Below are 21522 nucleotides of genomic sequence, written 5' to 3' on the forward strand. Positions count from 1 at the left end.
TTGTATCATTTTCGATTGAGTATATTCACAGTGTGGATACCTCGATGCTCATGGGGACTTGAATAGCAGAGCACCTAGTTTGAGTGTTTTTTTTTTTCCCCTTACAAGTTAAGAAAAATGTACTAAAATTTCATTTGAGCATGAGAGGGTTATGATGGAAGTATAGCTTGAATTGAATTTGTAATTATGACAAAATAACTTCAAATAACTATCGACAGATATATACGCAATGTATAATCAGACATGCACGCTTCGGCTCAATAAAATTCTTTTAAAAAATTGCCAATGACTATAGATTTTCAGACGTGCTGTAAGCACTGAGCAGGGTTATGTACTTTGCAGTGGAATGTTTTATTTCTGACTTGCTGTATCATAACGTTATCAATTATCGTTCGCATAAATCGTACACCAATCAAACAATCGAAGTAATGGACGCCGTTGTACATTGGGTATTTATATTTTGTGTCAGGTAGTCTTGGGTCTATCATATAGGGGGATTAGCTCAAATGGTAGAGCGCTCGCTTAGCATGCGAGAGGTAGCGGGATCGATGCCCGCATCCTCCAGCTCTTTTTAGTACTGTAAATTGCGTGTATTGACCGAGTTAAGTGCTGCTTCACTCTTCATTCAATTTTGTTGCAAATACAAGGATCCCCCCCCCAATCTTCTATTCTCTCGGTTGGTCTGCGGAGGAGGGGTGATATGAGGGGGATTAGCTCAAATGGTAGAGCGCTCGCTTAGCATGCGAGAGGTAGCGGGATCGATGCCCGCATCCTCCATTTATGGAGAGATATTTGCGCATATAAATGTCCAGTAAATCTTAGCGAAAACACATTTTGAGGGCAACTCGTTCGAGGATTATTAGATCAAATGATACATGGTTCATTTAGCGTGCGAGGCTAGCATCCTCCATGTGATAAGAAAGTTTTTCGAATTTATATATTCTTCCTGGTGAATACGTTTGGAAAAAAAAAATCTTCTCCACAATGAGTGTTAAGGGGGATTAGCTCAAATGGTAGAGCGCTCGCTTAGCATGCGAGAGGTAGCGGGATCGATGCCCGCATCCTCCACTTATTTCGTTTCCGCCGTTCAGACTTCATCTTTATTTACCCGAGCCACAGAGCCATCGAATTTTCGCAAGTCCCCAGGCACGATGTGTCTAAAAAAAATTGCTGTCCAAGAGGCGTTTTTTTAATACTGAGAACCAAAAATACCTACTAAAGAATATAAAAGATCCTCCGTCATTAATTGAACACCCAGAATGGTATAATTTCTTTTGAAAAACTCACATTTTCCGCTATTTTTCCGCTATCTTTTCAGCATCCTCTGTGAATAGTCCATCCGAATGTTTTTGTACCGTATTATGTCGTTTCCCTAATTTGAAAAAGTAGCTGTAGTTTTGCTCTTCGAGCAACTTTCTCCTAGATCGTACACAAGCTCATTTTGCTTCGTAAAAAGCTTATCTAGTTTCAATTGTTATACAGTATTTGAAATTTGTTTTCATCATCTTGTGACAAATTTTCAGGTAGCTGTGAGGAAAAAAGCATACGGATGTTAATGCTACATTTATGATAACGCACACAAAAAGACTGGAGGATGCGGGCATCGATCCCGCTACCTCTCGCATGCTAAGCGAGCGCTCTACCATTTGAGCTAATCCCCCTCATATCACCCCTCCTCCGCAGACTACTTTTTGACTCGTTGCACATATGAATACTGCATCTGGGGGAAACAGAAATATACTCATCTCTCCGAAACAAATTGTTAACTTGAAAACGCAAGGTAGTGTCATATACCTGGTCTAAAGAAAACAACTCAGTTTAGCTTGATAATCTCTCCGAAACACACTGTTAAACTTGAAATGCATGACCGTATCATATTCCTGGTTTAAGGAAAATAACTCAATCTAGTTTAGGTGAAAAACTGACCGTCCTATCTGGACCGCCCCTTCAAGCATTTTAATCTGTATTGTATTGTATGTAAACAAACGTAACTGACTATCAATGCCGTGTTGATTTGGTACGAATTGTGTTTCCCGTATCCTTTCAGTAACGCCGGAACTATAGACAAATCGGACGTTTTTTCTAAACGAGCCTGTTCAGTCAGTGCACGGTAGACCAGTTACAATAGTTTGTTTGCATTAGCTCATCTCTCGTTTTGACGTCGTACTCGACCATCCTTTCTCCAATTTGCTTAGGTACGTATTCTTAAAAACTGAGGATTTTGCACTTTTGTATTATTTATTCATGACGTTAGCATTACGTTGTGTAAATGCGAGGGAACGAATTCAAAGTGACATCTGGATTGTTTGAAAGCATCGATGCATTGCATTATTATTATTATTGCATTTACTCATATTTTTCAAGTATGTACACAGTACAATAAAATTACCACATAAATGCTTAGAATATCGGTAATTCTGGTAGTGATCGTCATCTTGACTTTAAGAGTCAGAATTTGTTCTACCAGGCCTTATCGTTACTTTAAAATGTTTAACCGAACCGATATCAAACTGGTGAATATCGCAGAAAACACAAAAAATCGTGTCTATTTTGTTCAGTATGTGTATTATCTTGTGCGACACTCCCTGTACCGAACTGTTCTTGTCCGTCTAAGTTCGACCTAGCGATGGACCACGAAGCAAAAGACGGCATGGACCGGTCCGACCTGGTTTCTAAAGACGGGAAGAACAGTAAATCGGTCTTATGCCAACGATGTGGATCCAAGGTGCTGTCCCCAGGAATGGCTGTATTTGCAGAGAAAAAGGTAACCTAGAATACATGAGCAGCCTTTGAGATGAAAACACAGTAGTTGCGTTAGCCTACACGTCTGAAGCAGTCATATTGAGTCTTTTGTAATCGTCATCTAATCATTCCGTTTTTTTATTTATTTATTTTTGCACTCATGCTTCGGAAACCGACTAAAAGGCAAATTTTGCTTTATTAGGTAATAAGATGGCAGAGTTGGGTTACCTGGGTAACTCCCAATTGGATGAACGGTTGGTTGAGGATAAGTGACCTGGCAACGCTCAGCCTCTTACGCTGTCAACTGGGACAGACTCAAATTCAACAACGAGTCTTAGCAAAAGAAAGTCATAACAGTCTCCAAGATTATTGACAGTTGGTTTTCATTCTCAAGCTTCAGCTTTTATTTCCTTTAAATAAGAACCAAACTATCACATTTTGTAGTCAGGGTATCTCAGTGCCTCAAGGACATCTGCCGAGATTGTACGGGATATCTCTGAAGGCACCTTGTGAGTTGAGTGAAGAGGTCTTGGGAAAATTTGGGAAATAGCAGTCATGGATAATGAACAGAATGACTCACACACAAAAAATCTAGTTTGCTGAACCGTACCAGTTTTTGAACATCATGTTTTAAAATAAGGCTTTTCGTGGGTGTACTATTATTTAAATTTGATTGATCTTGACTGCATGCCTACATTTTCCAGAAGATAAAAGATTAAGAAAAAAAAGATTAAAGTGAAGACAGCAAGATCCATAAAAATGAATGAATCAAGTAAAGGTGACTGCAGTGAGGGCCTCTTGAGTGTTTTTTCCCAAGTATTACCATGTATGGCTGTGTTGTTATGCTATGCAGTGCCTTTAAATAAATAGTGACCTGACACAAGTTTTTTAATATACAAGCCAACAATTAGAGAAATGTTTTATTTCCTTTGGCTTGTGAGCACCCAGATGTGAACGCTGTACAATGGCTGTGTACTTTACAAAAGACAGCAAATTGTCCGAAAGTGAACAAATGTTCAACTAAGAACTTTCCCAGCTGTTTATTGCCAATTCCAATTGGAGTTTACTGTCACACTAAACATAAACGAATAGAATTACACATTGTGTGAATATAAAACAACCAAATGGCTTTGATGTAATATTCCAAGCAATGCAAAAACGCCGTACAATTGTGTCAATTATCCAAATACTTTTAAACTGTAATTTGTAAATATACATATCCTTCTTTTATGAAATGCTAATTCAATGCTCAAAATCTAAAATTCTAATCACTTCTTGATTATTTTATTTCAAATCCATTTTGGTGTGTGTTTCATGGCTAAAATTGTGACCGTCCTGTCAAGGTTTGTTCATTGCTACCTTTACACAAATTCACTCCCATAATTGTGGACCTTTTCAAAGATCAAGTCTTGATTGAGATTGTGTTGTTTTCTTATTTCAGCTTATCCTACCATCCATGAGGAAGAAAACTAACATCAGTGCCACAGAGGACTCAGTGGACAGGGACACACTAACAGCCCACTGGTTAGTGGAGGATATGTTTGATTTTGAAAACGTGGGTTTCACAAATGATGTCGGGAGAGTCAAGTATCTCATCTGTGCAGACTGTGAGATCGGACCCATCGGCTGGCACTGTTTGGATGATAAGATAGGCTACTATGTTGCATTAGACAGAGTGAACCATGTTTAGTTTAGAAAGAAAATGAAATGGAATCATTTGAATGTGCATTCATGTCAGAGCTGACCTAAAAACACATCACACTGCATTATGTCACGACTGTTCTAAAGGGACAATGTAAGATTTAGACCATTTTTCGTCAAAAAGGAAAATAAAAAAAATGATTGTAAATTTAAAAAAAATTGCAAAGAAACATGTTCTTAAAGGCCTACAGTATGTTTGAAATATAATTGTAGGTCTAGTTATTAAATTATATTACACGGGGAGGTGTTTTTTTGTTGGAGGCTGCCATGTTTGTTATAGCTACGGACAAGGGTAAACACAGCACCTTCTGCTGTCCGTAATGAAAAACGGTCGAAATCTTACACAGTGTCCCTTTAATTCCTCACAAAGACAATTGTATCATTATGCTTTAATAAAAATAATCAACTATCTCAACTCTATCTTTTGAGTAACCTGAGGGTTAAGCTTATTACTGCATTATACATGATGAGGGGCAACATCATGACCACTTGGACTATTTGATGATACCCTGTACAAGAGCTGCATCAAATATATATATTGTTTTGAGAAAGATGATATTGTTCCAATTTTGGTTGGCACTATCAGAGATATTCATTAGTAGTATGCCGTAGTGTAGAACTATTTGTTTCTTTTCAGTGTACCAGGTGTATTATGGGTATCAGACAAAATTCTTCTTACAATGTAGTACAGTTATGCACCACTGCAAACGACAACCACAATAGTAATATAATTACAGTATTAATTTTATTATTAATGTAAAAATGTCTACAGCTAATGGATCTTATTGGACCTAGCCAGTGTATGAGCCCAATAGCTCAGTAAATTCATTATTTTATACGTATATCTATATTTTGTTGTATTGTGCTATTGCTAAATACGAAAAATTTAATGGATGGATGGAAAACCCTTGTCGAAGGTGTAAGTAAAGAGTTTACCACTTGGGGTCGTCATAGACATGTACATACCTGGTCGTCCATTGGTTGGCTGTGATGTTAATAGAAATGTTACTTTACGCCGTTTTGGCTGAATCCACTACTAGGTGACAACGACATAAAAGAGCTAAACTGATCGACAGAAAGTGGGATGCAATTTGAACAGAATTTCCATCTAAATAACGCCAAAAAATTGTGCACTTGTTTATGGTGAACACGTTGATTATTACAAACCGCCTTATATGAATATATCTTCCAGTCGTTCGTACAAAATTCAGATTTCAATATTATAAGGAGCAGCTGAACTATAATTTGTGCCTACCAATCGGTGGACTCCTCTCGACCATTTAAAAACAAAGATCCGGTCAGAGCGGATTGATATAGTAGTGCGTTCGATTTAACAATCTTTGAGTGTTCCCATTATTTCGGTCCTTTCGGGCGGAGTGACAAGTTCTCAAGCCTAGCCATTGCCTAGCCATTGCATTCACTCGTATAAAGACGAACCCGTCAATCCTCATGGTATACAAATCAAACCCATATAACAGGGGAGTAATCGCCACTATGTAAACCACGGAACCAAAGGTCCTTAAATAGAAATATATTCCGTACAAAGGACTAAAATAGAGAAAACTTGGCTAAAGTGAATTTCGTACGGTTTTGAAACAAACTGGCGTGACATTTAGAGCGCGCAATCCAAGTGGTAAGCTTTATTTGGCGTGTTTCTTATATTATTGGAATATATATTGAAAATGATCTTTTACGCAGATGCAATTGTACCAATTATACTTAAAAGTAGCCTAGGTGTATTGCGATGGCGTTTTTCGCGTGGGAAAACGCTCGTAACAAGTCATTTCTGGGTGTCTACTTTTAGAAGCGGAAGCACATAGTCCCTGTCACCCTATCGCTTCCAACTAGATAATTCGCCTTTGAGTTGAATGAGTGGAGAATGGATATGGAATGAAATCTGGATTACTAGGCGATTAAATTGAGCTACTCATCGGGTATCACTGAACGAGCATCACAACGAAGATGCAAGAATGACTCAACCTCAGTTGAATGAGTTCATTCCTCCCCCGGAGTGTCCTGTTTTTGAGCCCAGCTGGGAGGAATTTGCTGACCCTTTATCGTACATCAACAAAATACGACCCATCGCAGAGAAAACTGGCATCTGCAAAGTCCGACCGCCACCAGTAAGTCTCCCTTAATATTTGTCTTTTTTATCTCGGGAAGTGTGTGAGGGCTCTTTGTGTGAGCGCTTGGCCAGGAAAGAGCGTCAAGTCGCAGTCAAAGTTGTGTTTTCTAGACAGCTTTCAACATGGCGGAGTGGGGGCTCGAGAGTTGAATTGTCAAGCTAGCTGTGTGTTTGCTAACCTTCGAACATAACCGTTCAACAAGCCTTTCTGAAAGAAAACACCCAAGTATAAGTCTAATTTCGACGACTCAAACCGTCAAACATTCGCCCGCAATGTTATATGAGGTCAAGAAATTTCATTAAAAGGCCTTGGATTTTATACACGCAGTGATCATGGATAGTGTTTACATTAGGGCAAAGTGATCTTGCTGACAGGCGTCATATAATTACAGTATCTCGGTAGGTATTTCTCCAAACCGTGTTTGTATGCGCATCTCAATTCGGTGGATCTGGCCCGTGTTGTTTTAGTTTATAATAGTCGTCTGTCCGGTATACTGCTCCGGGTCCTGGCATCGCTACGTGCTGGGGGAGCAACTGTTTATGGAGAGAAAGGACGCTTGATCACAATGGCCGCACTGTTCATCGTTTTAAACCTCTTTTTTTCGCGTTACTATTAACATACACTGCGAATATTCTTGATTTGTGGTCACGTATTGTTACGAATGCTTATGGCCTTTGCGTTTGTCTTGCAGTTTGATTATTTTGTTGCAACTGAATAATTGTGGTTTAATTCGGACTTGCTTAACTTCGTTATTTGCGAAATTTTGATTCTTTAAAGGCTGTCTTTTATGCAAATGAGCTAACCTTATTCCTTTTGTATTGTTTTGCTAAAGCCAGAGCTTTGTCAAGGGTGTGTCCACACCTCATTATCCTACTAATGAAATGAAGGGCCAAATTGGACGGAGATAAAATTACTAATATGCAAGCACTTGCTTCTTATCGAACGAAGTCATAACAATGTCCAGGACGTATACGTAGTTGAATGTAGAAGACTAAAATGCCCGTCTTCCACGTTCAAATGCGATGATCTTCACGAGCTGACATCAGGAAATGTCTGGTTTAGTGTTGATTAGTCAACAAATGTTTTTTGCACTTAATGATTAAGGAGAAGATGGTGTCGCATATTTTTTAAATTCCAATTGATGTAATCAAATGATTATATAACCTCCTTTTATTACCTAATTGACAGTGCCTATTGATGTCTTAGGTATGTGTATGCATAATATAGGAACCTCTTGAGGCCTTCATGCAAATAGCCTGTATTAATCGTTTTAAAATGTTATGCAACAAAGATATATTTGCTGTTTTTGGGTTGTTACTGTGAACTACACAATACAAGTTAGAATTCAGATTTCTAAAATTGATTCGATTCAAAAGGGCCCTATTCTACTCTCTTTAAGTTGCCATTCGTTTACAAATACCATTACCAATTTTACTTCAATATTGAAGATGTTCTCGGAAAAGCAAAACTGCTTTTTTTCCTTCTTTTCTGCCCTAACTTGGTGCATTAGCAAACATAAACATATTCCCATTAAGAATCGAACCCAATGCAGTTACATTAATCATGTTGAATATAACCTGATCACAACAATAGTAATTTATAAAAGGGCAGGCTGTGTAAATGGCAGAAATACAATGTGAACTCATGACATACACGAATTTATTGCATAGAAGGATCTATTGCACATTTAGCGGTACTCAAAGCCCAAAGCTTACATTTCATCTAGGTTCAAAGAGTTGGGTACCCTTAATTATAAAAATGACTTGCCAGAAGAAAAGCACAAGAAGTTAAACACTATGAAATTGTAGCATTCACAACACAATGTGACAAGCAAACAAAATATATGAAAGTCAAACCTAAATAGCTTGTGTATTTGAACAGCTAAAAACACAGTTGCCCCTTGTGCAAAAGTGAATGTGTGTGTACACCGTTCCTATTGTTTTGAGTTTGGGTTCTTGTTTAACCAACACTGCCAATACAAATAAATATATAAATTGCTATAAGAAATATTTTAAGTGACTTACATAATTATTGTACTGTAGCGTAACCATTTTTTTTTAAATTATACATAGATATTTCACAAACTGTATTTTAATGATTGAAAAAACATTTTCAATGAACTATGTGCATTTTTTTGTCTTGAAATTTAGTAAGAATTGCCATTCCATGATCAGGAACTAGAATTTTAAAATAAAGAAAGTTGACTTTCTCGCAGTGTTGAGGGAAATTACTGTAATGAGGGACATAGCTTCGTGTTTAAAAATAATTATGTCATTATTGTTTGGTGGGTAAGTTATATGTTTCTAACGTAATTTTATCAGATTTAGGTAATAGTATTGGTGATACTCAAGTAATGTATTGAGTTACTTATTCTAGTATCGTTCTGGGGTAAAAAAAGTCAAATATGCATAGATTTAAATAAATGAACTAACATTATCGCACTTTGGTTTATCAAACTTCGCAATTGGAAGCCACTAATGTACCTGCATTTAGGAGTACCTTTTAATGTATGTGCTTGTGTACTAGTTACCTACTTGTGATTAACTTTAGGCTCATGTTAATTGCTAATTAGCTTAGCCTCATGCTAATCATGGGTACATGTGGCACAACATATCAAAATGGAGTTAAACACTTACACTTAGAACTCCAATTGATTTTAACAAACTTCTTCAAGACATACTTAAATAAATAAATAAAAAGGAGTACATTAGCAATGAGGTCTAGGCATTTAGTAAGCAGAATCCTTCCTTACTTTGGTGCTGCACAACGACCTATTTGATGGACAATAGTTCCTCATGTCAATGTATGCCTACTCTTCATTCTCTCCCAACAAACAAGAAATTCATTAGATACTGATTTTGAGTGAGTTAATCAGTGTTTTGAATTACATGGAGTAGTTTGCAAAAACATTTCTGGGCAAATTATTGAAGAGACTTCTTGTATGTGTCATTTTCATGTGAAACCGAGCTTCCTGTTTCTGAACGAGATACCAACAACAGATCTGTGATATTTTGCACAAAGTTGTGTAGTATACTATTAGATAAGGTGGTGAGAAATAGAATTGTCACAACGCTGTCAGTAGTAAGTTGTGTTTGGACCTTCATTAGCAAATAGAAATCTTAACTTTTTGCTTGTTTTGCTGATGATATCATCATTTTTAATGGTGAATTATCTCTGCTGAAAAATTGTTCCATTTGATTGCTCAGGCAAAAACAAAAAACAAAAAAAAACCAGGTTGATTATTCACACAGCTGCATTGTTCTAGCGGTTAACTATAGCATATTCAAATGAAGCATGCAAAACAGGTATGGGCTTCATGTTTTATATTTTCATGTAATTTGATTTTTTTTTCTCTCTCCTAGGAATGGCAACCGCCATTTGCCTGTGATGTTGAAAGATTGAAATTCACGCCACGAATTCAAAGGCTTAATGAGTTGGAGGTATGGTCACAGATATGTGTACATGTTTAAGGGTAACGTAAGTGCATTTGCTAATTAGTTTTATTTTATGTTTTTAGGCTCAGACAAGAGTGAAGCTGAACTTTCTGGATCAAATAGCAAAGTTTTGGGAGCTACAAGGATGCACCCTGAAAATCCCCCACTTGGAAAGAAAGAGTTTAGATCTCTACCAGCTGAACAAGGTGTCTCCACAATTAAAAAACCCTCCTCTCACACACACACCTATACACACAAATGTGGACATTTCCTTAAATTCCAAGAAACCTAAAAGATGACACTCAGTACTTTGTTATTCAGTTGGTGAATGATGAGGGCGGTTTCGATGCAGTCTGCAGAGAGCGGCGTTGGACTAAAATCTCTGTCAAGATGGGCTTTGCCCCAGGCAAGGCGGTGGGCTCCCATTTGCGGGCGCACTATGAGCGGATCCTCTACCCATATAACCTGTTCCAGACCGGACACAATCAACCTGTACGTCCCACCAAGTTGTTGTTCTCTATTGTGACTTAATTGATGTCATGTACCAAGAGGTTTGACCTTATAAGGGTAGTTTTCTGTTACTCCATTGATTGAAAACTAAAATATATTTTTTCTGCATCAGGGTCACCCTTTATGTTTGATGCCTTCTGTCTTTGCAGAGAGCCACCTTGACCAACGACACTAAAGATAAGGTGTACACCCCACATGACCTGCCGCAGCGCCAGTCTGTGCAGCCTCAGGAGATATGCAGCATCGCTCGCCGTGCAAAACGGATGAGAGCTGAAGTGAGTGTGGTCTGGCAGATGGTTTAGCCTTTCCTCTTCCTCTTTGTGGCATGTTTCCTTTTACTTACATTACAAAACTTTGCAGCGAGGCTACTTTAAAAGCGAAGCTTTAGAAGATCACAAGAATCGTCCTAATCTCAGGAGGAGAATGGGAACATATATAGCTAAAACAGAGCCAAGTAAGAACAAAGTTTTTTAAGATTGACAGTATGAGTAAGATGTGAAGATTCAAAGTCCGCTAATTGCTATTTCATCTGTTTCAGTGTGCATGTCCATTAAAGAGGAGGCTACAGTTTATGACGTTACAGGAAGTTGTGAAGAAAATCTGTCAAATAACATAAAAAATGAAACAAGCAAAGTAAGTACGTTGTAGAGTACCCGTAATGATTTTTTTCTTGTAATTTTACGACAGCAAATGTTTTCTTCCCGACTACTCAGGTGGAGCAATACATATGCCTCGTGTGTCACAATGGAAATGAAGAGGACCGCTTGTTATTGTGTGATGGCTGTGATGACAGCTATCACATCTTCTGTCTCATCCCCCCGCTTCATGAAGTTCCCAAAGGAGACTGGAGATGCCCCAAGTGCCTAGCGCAGGTGAGGTGCATGCTCGCTGCCCTTGGGAAGCAAAATCCTGATGCAATACACAATAATGAGGGAAAACAACTCCCCAATTTATTTCAAAATGTATTTTGTCTTTATTTCACAGGAATGCGGCAAACCTCAGGTTGCTTTTGGCTTTGAGCAGGCGAGCAGGAGCTACACCCTGCAAACCTTTGGAGACATGGCTGATTCCTTTAAATCTGATTATTTTAACATGCCAGTTCATGTGAGTGGGGATCATTGTTGCACTTGCATCGCTGTCTTCTGTTTACACAATTAACAAGCAAAGAACAGGGATAGCTTTAAGTAAAACTGGTGGAAGGACAATATGATACTATAAAATATAGCTTCTTATAATTGTTTAATTTGCATTTAATTTAATTAACATTTCTTTTCAATAATATGTTCTATGCACCCCCACTAGTCTAAACATGGCATTCTGATTAACAATTTGTTTTTGGAATATGAACTAAGCAGTAAAATCCACCTTTTTATCCATCTTTATGAGTGGCCATTTTGTCACTGGCCATTGCTTGAATTACAGTTGCTCAGGGCTCAGATAACAACCAATCACAGCTCACTTGTTTTCTGAGTTGGTTCATGTAATGTATGCAAGCTAAACTGTGATTTGGTTGTTGTCGAGTTCCGATCAACTGTGATGTCATTTTCAGTCAACAGCAATCGGCAGAATGACTACTGCTGAGATGGCTAAAAACATGTGTTTTGTTGCTTATTTCATATTTCACACATGCAACATTAAATCAGAATTGCACGTTTTGTCCAGTTGGGCTGCAAAGAACATATTTTTGTGAAGATCATTTTTGGGTTGATTTTCTCTTTAAAATCCAAATTTCTTGATGTTTTGACATGGATGTAGATGGTCCCAACTGAGCTGGTGGAAAAGGAGTTTTGGCGTCTTGTCAGCACCATCGAAGAGGACGTGACTGTAGAATATGGAGCAGATATTGCCTCCAAGGAGTTTGGGAGTGGCTTCCCTGTGAAGAACAGTCACTTTGAAGTGTCTCCTGAGGATGAGGTAGAAGCTCCCAATCCTACTAGAGTTCTATTTGTAAAATATTTAACTTCCATAAAAGTATCTAGTACAGTACATTTGTAATGTTCATAATTTCACCAGTGATTAACTGTTGTCAAACTTCACCATTGTCACCTTTCAACCTAACTGATTACCGATGGGCTGGGCCATAGTTTTGAGACTTCCTGTGTTCTACAGCATTACCTAACAAGTGGCTGGAATCTTAACAACATGCCTGTGCTGGATGCCTCGGTGCTGACTCACATTACAGCCGACATCTGTGGGATGAAGTTGCCCTGGCTCTATGTGGGCATGTGCTTCTCTTCCTTCTGCTGGCATATTGAGGATCACTGGAGCTACTCCATCAACTACCTTCATTGGTACGCTTTCAAAAAATCTTATGAAGTTGGATGGGTTTTAGATAATGAAATATCAATTGCATACTTATGCATGTTTCCTAAAATAATTCAACACAAATTATATATGTGTAATGCTAGCTACTAATGTTTTTTGGGGGGTGTGGGGGACTTTACAGGGGTGAGCCAAAGACCTGGTATGGGGCACCAGGTTACGCTGCAGAGCACTTGGAGGGGGTCATGAAAAAACTAGCTCCTGAGCTGTTCGAGTCACAGCCAGACCTCCTTCATCAACTTGTCACCATCATGAATCCCAACACACTGATGAACAACGGAGTCCCGGTAACTAGCTCAATGTTGCGACACAGTTTTTAATTATCACATTAAGGCAGGAAGAAGTGTGACTTGTCTCAAACTAATTTGAAATCAGCAGTCACTTGACAAAAATGCAAGTACTTTGTGAGAAGCTTTGAGATTGAGAGAGCTCAGATTTGAATTTTATTTATTGCAGTTCTAGACCTCAGCAAAAAACACAGTTGCAAAATGTCAACTGTATTGATTGTTTTTAGAATAGTGGAAGCACATTCAGTGTGCATATAAAAGAAATACAATCTAAAAAGGATGCTTACATTGAAATTTTCCCCATCTTTCTGTCGTTCATACTATAGATCTATCGCACAAACCAATGTGCAGGTGAGTTCGTCATCACCTTCCCCAGAGCGTATCACAGTGGATTCAACCAAGGTTTCAACTTCGCTGAAGCAGTCAACTTCTGCACAATGGACTGGGTAAGGCATTCAGTAGGAGGTCAAATATTGCAATTAAATTAGTACTAATTGTTTAGTTTCTCGTCGATGTCCAGAGGAACCTGCAGTGTTATGTTAACTATGTCTGTCTTGAATGGTCAATTTCTTATTAGATGCCAGTTGGCCGTGGCTGCGTGAAACACTATCGCCAGTTGAACCGGTATTGCGTCTTCTCCCACGACGAGATGGTCTGCAACATGGCCTTCAAGGCAGATAGATTAGATGTGGAACTGGCCTCTGCTGTTCACAAAGAGATCGATGCCATGGTCCAAGAAGAAGAAGAACTACGAGAGAAGATTAACAAGATGGTGAGGACTTATCACTTTTCGTCCCCAGTTTTTAAATCACATTTTCAGCTATTACAGAGCTGTTTGTGAACAATGAACTTGCGCATATCAGAGTATATTGGTGAGTAGGATGAAATCATAACTCCTAACTTAAGGATGCATGGTTCAATTAACACATTCTATTCACCAAGCACTTTTTTCCTGCAGCTGTTTTTATCCCCCATCTCCAGCTCTAATGACTGTGATCTGTATTCCCAGGGTGTGGTGAAAACACGGCAAGTCGATTATGAGTTGCTCCCTGATGAAGAGCGTCAGTGCTGCAAGTGTTGGACCACCTGCTACCTGTCTGGCATCACTTGTGTCTGCAGTCCCGGCAAGGTGGTCTGCCTGTACCACGCCCAGGACCTGTGTTCCTGTCCACTGAGCAATCTAATTCTCAAGTGAGTGTTAAGATGCAACAGCAACTGGATGTGGATTTTTTTTTTCTTTTTTCTTTTTTCTTTTTTTTTTAAACCTTCAGTCAAGGCTCCATTGCCTCTTTGAGCACATAAGAGAAAACAAACCTGCAAAATGTTTGTTTTATTTCCTTGTTAAATAATTTAGCTTAAACTAAAATGAGCCATCGTGGTGGCCTTGACATATATTTTAAAGGTGCCCAACATTTTAAAATTCTAAATTTAACACTGTAGTCTCACACTAAGGCCATTAATGGATATAGTATTTTAGAAGAAGGTCCTTTGAGCTCCTGTCTTACTTTTTACCCTAGTTACAAATTTACACTGGATGAGTTAAGCCCCATGATGGCAGCGGTGAAGCTCCGTGCAGAGTCCTACAAGGAATGGCTGTGTGTTGTGCAGGGCATACTGGAGAAGAAAGAAAACCACAAAAGAGGTTGAGTTCATTCAAAAACAGTCTGCCTATTTTGAACACACCTCAGGACAATGTTCTTAACGGTTTTGCAATCTTTTGATATGCTAGGTCTCGATGAGCTTCACAGCCTGGTGCAGCAGGCAGAGACAAAAAGTTTTCCTCAAACCACTCTCTTGGATCAGCTGCGTGTTGTTGCTGTAGAAGCTGATAAAGTTGCTGTGGTGGCCCAACAACTTCTCAATGGGAAGAGACAGACGAGGTACCCATTGTGTAATCAGCTCATGAACTGAAAGCCTTACCTTAGACTTTTTTTTCTGCATGATTTATCATGCAAGATTTTCTGTAAAAATAGTTCTTTCAATTAACCATTGGCTAGTCATAGTCTTAAAATCGTGGTACATCTCCTCAAGAAACAACTAAGCAGACAGTATATGAATTTTTCATGGTATTTTGGCTGCCCTACAAAGCATTTTACATTTAGAGGTTTTCCTTTTTATAATGTCGCAGGTATCGCTCTTGTGGGGGGAAGTCTCAAAGCCAGAATGAGTTGACTGTGGAGGAGCTCCGCTCCTTTGTCCAACAGTTGGACAATCTGCCATGCAACATCAGACAGGCACCTCTACTGAAGGTTGTCAGCCATTGAACTTGTAGAGCTTGACTTCATTTTAAACTGCCTGCCTGATTAAAATTTGTGATGCCTGTAACCATCAATGGCACTGGAAGACTTAATATGACATTTGACATTTTAGGACCTGCTGACAAGGGTTGACCAATTCCAGCTGCGCAGCGAAAGGCTCCTCTCTGACGAGTCACCTAACTCGATCGAGCTTCAGGAATTGCTGGATCTGAGTTTAGGCCTTGACGTAGAACTACCGCAGCTGCCTCTGCTCAGGGAGAGGCTGGAGCAGGCTCGCTGGCTGGAGGCTGTGAAGCAAGCCAACAGCAGGCCGGACGATCTCTGCCTGGACACCATGCGGAGGTTGATCGACCAAGGGGTGGGTTTAGCCCCTCACAGCTCTGTGGAAAGAGCCATGGCCCGTTTGCAAGAGCTCCTGACTGTGTCGGAGCAGTTAGAGGAACGAACGCTTGGCCTCATGAAAGCCAGGTGAGTACAAAGGCATGCTCATGTTTTCAAAGTAATATCAGGTTAACAGCCAATGAATACCTGTTTTATGGATTATGTCTTGAGGCTACTCTTCAAGTAGTTCACATATGAAAGGTTTTGTATTGTCAAATTTTAAAGGCTTTTTTTTGTCCAATTTTTTATTTCATTAACTGTTTATTTTTCACATATTTCATGTATGTCCAAGTAGACTTAGGAAGTGCTTTCTAATACAGGAAAAATCATCTTTACCACAGTTCTCCCCTTTTGTCCATTTTTATATTTCACAAAAATCTTTACCACAGTTCTCCCCTTTTGGACCGCAATATATTCATCATTTTCTCTCCCAACTAGTAGTGTCTTGGCATGATATCACGTTACTTGGAGCCTTATGTTCATTCTGGTTATCTTTGCATACCTCCTGGCTAACGGCACATTTTACACCATGGTTCCGCTATTTCCTTGACACACAGAAGAGCAAATAGAAACAATATATATTCTTGTTGAATTGCCAAAGATTGATTATGCTAGTACTGGATATAAAACAGATTAAAAAGTAGCAGGGAAATGTTAAAACCAAATAATGGAACTGAAATGACTTAATTAACTGAACATGTTTGTTTGTGTCTTCTCACAGTCCTTATCACAGTCTAGAAACTCTGGATGGTGCTTTACAAGAAATGGAAAACATCCCTGCTTATCTGCCAAACTGCCTGCAGCTGAAAGATGCTGTGGTCAAGGCCAAAATGTGGCTTGATGAAGCTGAAGCCCTCCAGGTAAAATTTACACCTGCTGAAGATTTTGCCTGAGAGAAACCTGGCTGGCCATCTAAATGTTGCTGTTGCACGCTTGCAGCTTGGAGGCCGTATTCCTGTGCTAGAGAGCCTCTCTGAGCTGGTTCTCAGAGCAGAGGGTATCCCTGTGAGACTCGAGCCTCTCGGTCGATTGGAGGCTCTGGTCAGTGACGTACAGGCCTGGAAGGAAAGCGCTGCGAAAACATTCCTGCTCAAAAACTCCCCCTTTTCTCTTTTGGAGGTATGTCACGCGTTTTAATATTATTTGGATTCTTCCACTGTCTGTGCCACTGTTAAATATTATTCCTTTGACAATATGGTATTTTTGCCATTTTTCTCCATTTCAATTCTTTTGGGCATTTCTGGTCAAAGTGTTGAAGCTGTCATTTAACAATTTCCTTCCTCTCGTGCACCACACATGTTTTATGATTTTGCATTGGCAGGTATTGTGCCCAAGATGCGACTTAGGAGCTGGGCTTCATAGGTCAAAATATAAAAAAACAAAGGAGGGAATCCAAATCAATAAGAGATCCTCCATAAAGCTGGACTCACTCTACGACGTGGAAAAGGCTCTTTCTGAAAGCAAAAACTCTGCCTCTGCTGTGAGTGTCACTTCTGTTATTCATTGGAAAATGGTTTTGTTTTAGTAAGCTGAACTCAATGAGATTCAATATTGATATCTAATATTAATTAGATTTTTCAACACTGATGTGAAAATGCATCATCGGGAATAATGCCAAGGACCTTCTTTGACGTCAACTATATTTATTTTGGTTTGTTTGTTTTGATGGGCAAGGGTAGAGAAAATGTTTGGGCATCCCTGATTTGATCATTAAACTGGGAAGTTTACAAAAAGAAACAAAAAAAAAACACTTTTAACTAGTCTGTGGTGGCCAGGGGTGGTATCCACAGCCAGATAAAAAAAATGTATTATATGAATATAAACCTAAATATGCAGTTAACTCATTCACTGCTATTGATTGCTGTAGATTTCAAAGCTGAAGTTTTACTGGGCTGCCAAAGCTTCCTTCTTAGTTTGGCTGGCTGACTCACTGCTGTTGACAGCTATATAAATCAAAACTCCATTTTGACCCAGATGACGTTTATTGAGTTCATGTAAATAACTGAGTAAGATATCAAGGACTCTAAAAATTTTGCACGCGTATAAAAAAGGCAGAAAGGTCAGAGATATTATTATTTTCCCATTGATGTGGGAGTAGACAAAAGAGTGGCCCCCATTGTAGTGCCGCCCTTGGAAAATGTGTACATTGTATTAAATAGGGCATTTAATATAAATTTGACTGTCATTTTAATTTACGCTCCGACAGAGAACATGTACAGATGGGCACTGTATTTGTTAAATAATATTACATTGAATGACATTTAAATTACACTTGCTAGTGAAGTATTATGAACAAGAAAATCTTCTCCCGCTACAGATGGCCACCCTTGATGACGTCCACGACAAGGAGTTGGAGACCTTGTTGGCTCTGAGGGCTTCAAACGAGTCCAAGCTTCTTCCTGCTGAGAACTGTTGTGCGTTTAGTGTTTGTGTTTGCCAAAAGGCGCCCTCGGGGGCCATGATACAGTGTGAGCTCTGCCGAGAGCTTTTCCACAGTGGGTGCGTTGTAGCAACCGCGGACCTCAAATATGGCCAGGTTTGGCTTTGCCCCTTTTGCCAGCGTTCAAGGAAGCCACCTCTGGACAAGGTTTTGCCCCTGCTGGCATCACTGCAGAGGATTCGGGTCCGACTGCCCGAGGGAGACGCGCTACGCTTCCTTATTGAGCGGACAGTGCAATGGCAGCACAGAGTTCAACAGGCCTGCACGGATGGACTGCTGGAGGGAGTGTCGAAGACGGTCAGTGGTCCGATAGCGATCGGGCATGTGGTGTTATTGTTTGCTATATTTTATGTTTCTGTTTCAGGGGAAAAACAGATCAATAATTCCGCAAAAGAATGGCTTTTTTCATACAGAGCACCACTGTATCCCAGTCCAAGGTTAGTAAACCTTTTTTATTTATTATTTTTTGAACTCTGCAGCTAACCCTTGGAAATGTACCTTTCGCAGGACTTGGCCCTGAGTTGGAGGAGCTGATGGTGGAGGGGTTCTTACTGCAGGTCACACTTCCAGAGACTGAGCAGCTTTACAAATACCTGCTGTACAAACTGGCTCCTCCTCCCACTTCCTGTCGAAAAAGAACAGAAGATGACAAGTTACAGACAGAGCGTACAAAACACCACAAAAAGGTATGAGTACATTTGGACTATATGGCGGGTAGGAAAACAGCCATGATTAGCAGTTTCCCTGAATCATAGACAACAGCGGCGGGCGTGCATTTCGGACTTGGGCTATGAATGAGCACCGATATGTAATAAATTAATGCCATGTTCTGAACCAGTTAGTGGATGCAAAAGTGCTGAAATCCGAAGCCTGTCAAGAGCCCCCGGAAGTTGCTAACTGAAATCTGATCAATTAAATTCTTAAAAAACGCAAATAAAAAAAAAAAGCTATTGTTTCAACTGTACATGGCCTGCAAACCTGAGTCTGAAGGCCTTGGGAGTGTTGCGCTAATATAGCATCACATAAAAGCTGAAATGTTATTTGATGGGAAAAAAAGTTTATACTAATGATTTCAAACGCATTTCAAATATTGAAGGGATTGGTGAATACCAATACCAGGTATTTTACCAGTGCTGAATTTTCAAGCTATCATGTACTTGTGGAGGCTGCTGATCATGCGTGACTTCTATGGCATGGAATGAGATGAGACTAAAAAAAAAAAAAGTCTGCCGTTCGTTTGTGCCATTGGTGAATCAAACATTTTATATTTGAACACTAAAATGCTCAACTATACCAGATGATTTTTTAAAGCTGATTTAAGGCGGTGCCTTATACAGGCTACCAGAAATGAGCAATGCTGATATGGTGGTCCTATCTTACACGCATGTCATCACAGAGTGGAGGCTCGAGCCACAAAGAGGCACTAAGCAAACGGACCAAACGACGCAAGGATAGCGCTGATTCTCAGCACTCCGGGAAAGCCAAACGCTGTCGCAAAAAGAAGTCAAAGAGAAGACGTGACCCGAGTGAAGAAAGCAGGAGGAGTTGCTCCCCAGTAAATAGAGCGTCAGAACCTGCTGCATCTGCGTCCGCGTCCGATTCGGATGAGGACTACTCATTGTGTGCTGCGCCGTGGTGCAGAGAGCCGGAAGGAGACGAGGTGTGCTTGACAATTAACCAGCGCGCGCACGCCGACAGCGCTTGACTTGTTGGCTATTTTTTACTATAAAGATCCTGTCTGTTTTCTTTGCAGTTAAACTGGGTCCAATGTGATGGCAGCTGCAATCAGTGGTTCCACCAGGTGTGCGTGGGACTGTCTGCTGAGCGCGCAGAGATGGAAGACTATATTTGCATAAGCTGCACACAGCCAGACTTTGACAGAGGGGACTGAAAACCAAAAAAGTTGACTTTTGGAAGGATCAGCAGTCGATTAACGACACGAGGCACTTGGAAGTGCACACCTGAACTCTGCCCCCTTTACCTTGTGGCTTGCCCTTAGTGAACACGGTGCTAAATCACGTCACTGTTTTTGCCATGTGGCTGCTGCTTCAGCCAATCAGCGAATCCTTTCCAAAACTTTCCAGAATGAACAGTGCAGGGACTTTTCATCCAAAAGGCAATTGAAATCACATCTAGCGTTTTGGGTTTTTTTTTTTTTTTTTTTTAGCAGCATGCTTCTGAACAATGTGAAATTTCACCCGTAGAGTAATGATTAGTCATCAAAGCAATAACCGACATCTTTAATTCCAGTTCAGTCTCAGCTGCACTAAGAATTCCCAATAGAATGCCTTGTTGAAGTGAAACCCTGCTAAGATATATCACCTCTTGATTTTGATGATGTTATAAGAGTTCAGGTAAAAAGTTGAGTTAGGTTGCAGAGCTGTGGTTGGTTTGGAGGGTAGAATATTCACTGTCATCCCTTTACAATTTTGACATAATTTAAAGTCAGTAACCCTTTTTTTCTGTTTTGGTGACTGGGGAGAATGCGTTTTTGTCTATGTTCCGTGCGAATTGATGAGGTTCACAAAGTGAGAATGAACTGTCCGACATCCAAGGAATGTACATTTTCTTTTAGGGTGCAGCTTCCCTGTAAGATTTAGGTTGAACATATTGTGTTGGATTTAGATTTAACACAGATTGTGTGATTTATCTGCCACGGGTATGACCTTTTTCTGCTCCTTTGGCTAAATAATATAATTCATATGTTGCAGTTTGCAATTTAAAATAAAAAATGTTTGTTCCCAAATGTCTCGACTTGTTGACTCTGTTGAATATGAATTAAAGAACTACTTTAAAAATGTACTTTTACAGAAGCCGCTTGTGTGTGGTGTTTATTTTCTTCCCATTGGGCATTTATGTATAGCACTTTACATGCAAATAGCAGGACAGGCACCTGCTCATTTTAGTCAGTGTAAACTTGGAATCATTACATCATCCGCTTCGCCAAGAGTGCAGGCTTTATTATTGTGTGACAGAAATTTGTGTGTTAACAACTTGCATGAATATTTTTTTATGGTCTGGAACACGGGATGAAACCTGCAAGGATTTGTTTGTTTTGTTTTTTTACTCTCCATAATGCCTTGAATCAAAGTTAAGACGTACGTGTTTGGTTTGGTTTACTTTTCTACACGTATGTAGGATTCAATCAAAAATGTTTATCTTGGTGACCCCTAAATGTGATAAATTAAGACACAGTAGACACTAGGGCTGCACAATTAATGGAATTTTAATAAAGATAATGATATTGGCTGCTACTATTAAGATGATCCTCGGCGATATTAACATTTAAAAAGCCATCTACTTTACGTACAGTTCATGTCA

General features: G+C 39.6%; 2 protein-coding genes and 4 non-coding genes across 6 annotated transcripts; 5 read left to right on the forward strand and 1 right to left on the reverse strand.

The window, feature by feature from the left end:
• Positions 1-491: 491 nt before the first annotated feature.
• On the forward strand, positions 492-564 carry trnaa-agc (transfer RNA alanine (anticodon AGC)). The gene has a single exon. It is a non-coding gene; the product is annotated as a tRNA-Ala (tRNA).
• Positions 565-704: 140 nt separating this feature from the next.
• Positions 705-777, forward strand: trnaa-agc (transfer RNA alanine (anticodon AGC)). Its single transcript has one exon. It is a non-coding gene; the product is annotated as a tRNA-Ala (tRNA).
• Positions 778-995: 218 nt separating this feature from the next.
• trnaa-agc (transfer RNA alanine (anticodon AGC)) lies at positions 996-1068 on the forward strand. Its single transcript has one exon. It is a non-coding gene; the product is annotated as a tRNA-Ala (tRNA).
• A 520-nt stretch (positions 1069-1588) lies between these two features.
• trnaa-agc (transfer RNA alanine (anticodon AGC)) lies at positions 1589-1661 on the reverse strand. Its single transcript has one exon. It is a non-coding gene; the product is annotated as a tRNA-Ala (tRNA).
• Positions 1662-2049: 388 nt separating this feature from the next.
• rabif (RAB interacting factor) lies at positions 2050-4858 on the forward strand. Its single transcript, XM_088423784.1, has 3 exons — positions 2050-2195; positions 2615-2764; positions 4184-4858. Exons 2-3 carry the CDS (start codon positions 2627-2629, stop codon positions 4430-4432), a joined length of 387 nt encoding a protein of 128 aa, XP_088279910.1. The 5' UTR covers positions 2050-2195; positions 2615-2626; the 3' UTR covers positions 4433-4858.
• Positions 4859-6295: 1437 nt separating this feature from the next.
• Positions 6296-21003, forward strand: kdm5ba (lysine demethylase 5Ba). Its single transcript, XM_088423904.1, has 27 exons — positions 6296-6566; positions 9932-10009; positions 10087-10209; positions 10325-10495; positions 10663-10788; positions 10874-10967; positions 11052-11146; positions 11227-11385; positions 11498-11617; positions 12269-12427; positions 12623-12804; positions 12960-13122; positions 13449-13568; positions 13700-13894; positions 14132-14313; positions 14640-14764; positions 14852-15002; positions 15251-15371; positions 15493-15848; positions 16483-16621; positions 16701-16880; positions 17083-17241; positions 18079-18498; positions 18566-18638; positions 18709-18887; positions 19598-19861; positions 19955-21003. Exons 1-27 carry the CDS (start codon positions 6414-6416, stop codon positions 20090-20092), a joined length of 4425 nt encoding a protein of 1474 aa, XP_088280030.1. The 5' UTR covers positions 6296-6413; the 3' UTR covers positions 20093-21003.
• Positions 21004-21522: the final 519 nt, after the last annotated feature.

This window comes from Hippichthys cyanospilos, chromosome 9 (genome assembly GCF_059441005.1).
Source record: "Hippichthys cyanospilos isolate Australia breed blue-spotted pipefish chromosome 9, RoL_Hcya_1.0, whole genome shotgun sequence".
NCBI classification, from domain to species: Eukaryota; Metazoa; Chordata; class Actinopteri; order Syngnathiformes; family Syngnathidae; genus Hippichthys; species Hippichthys cyanospilos.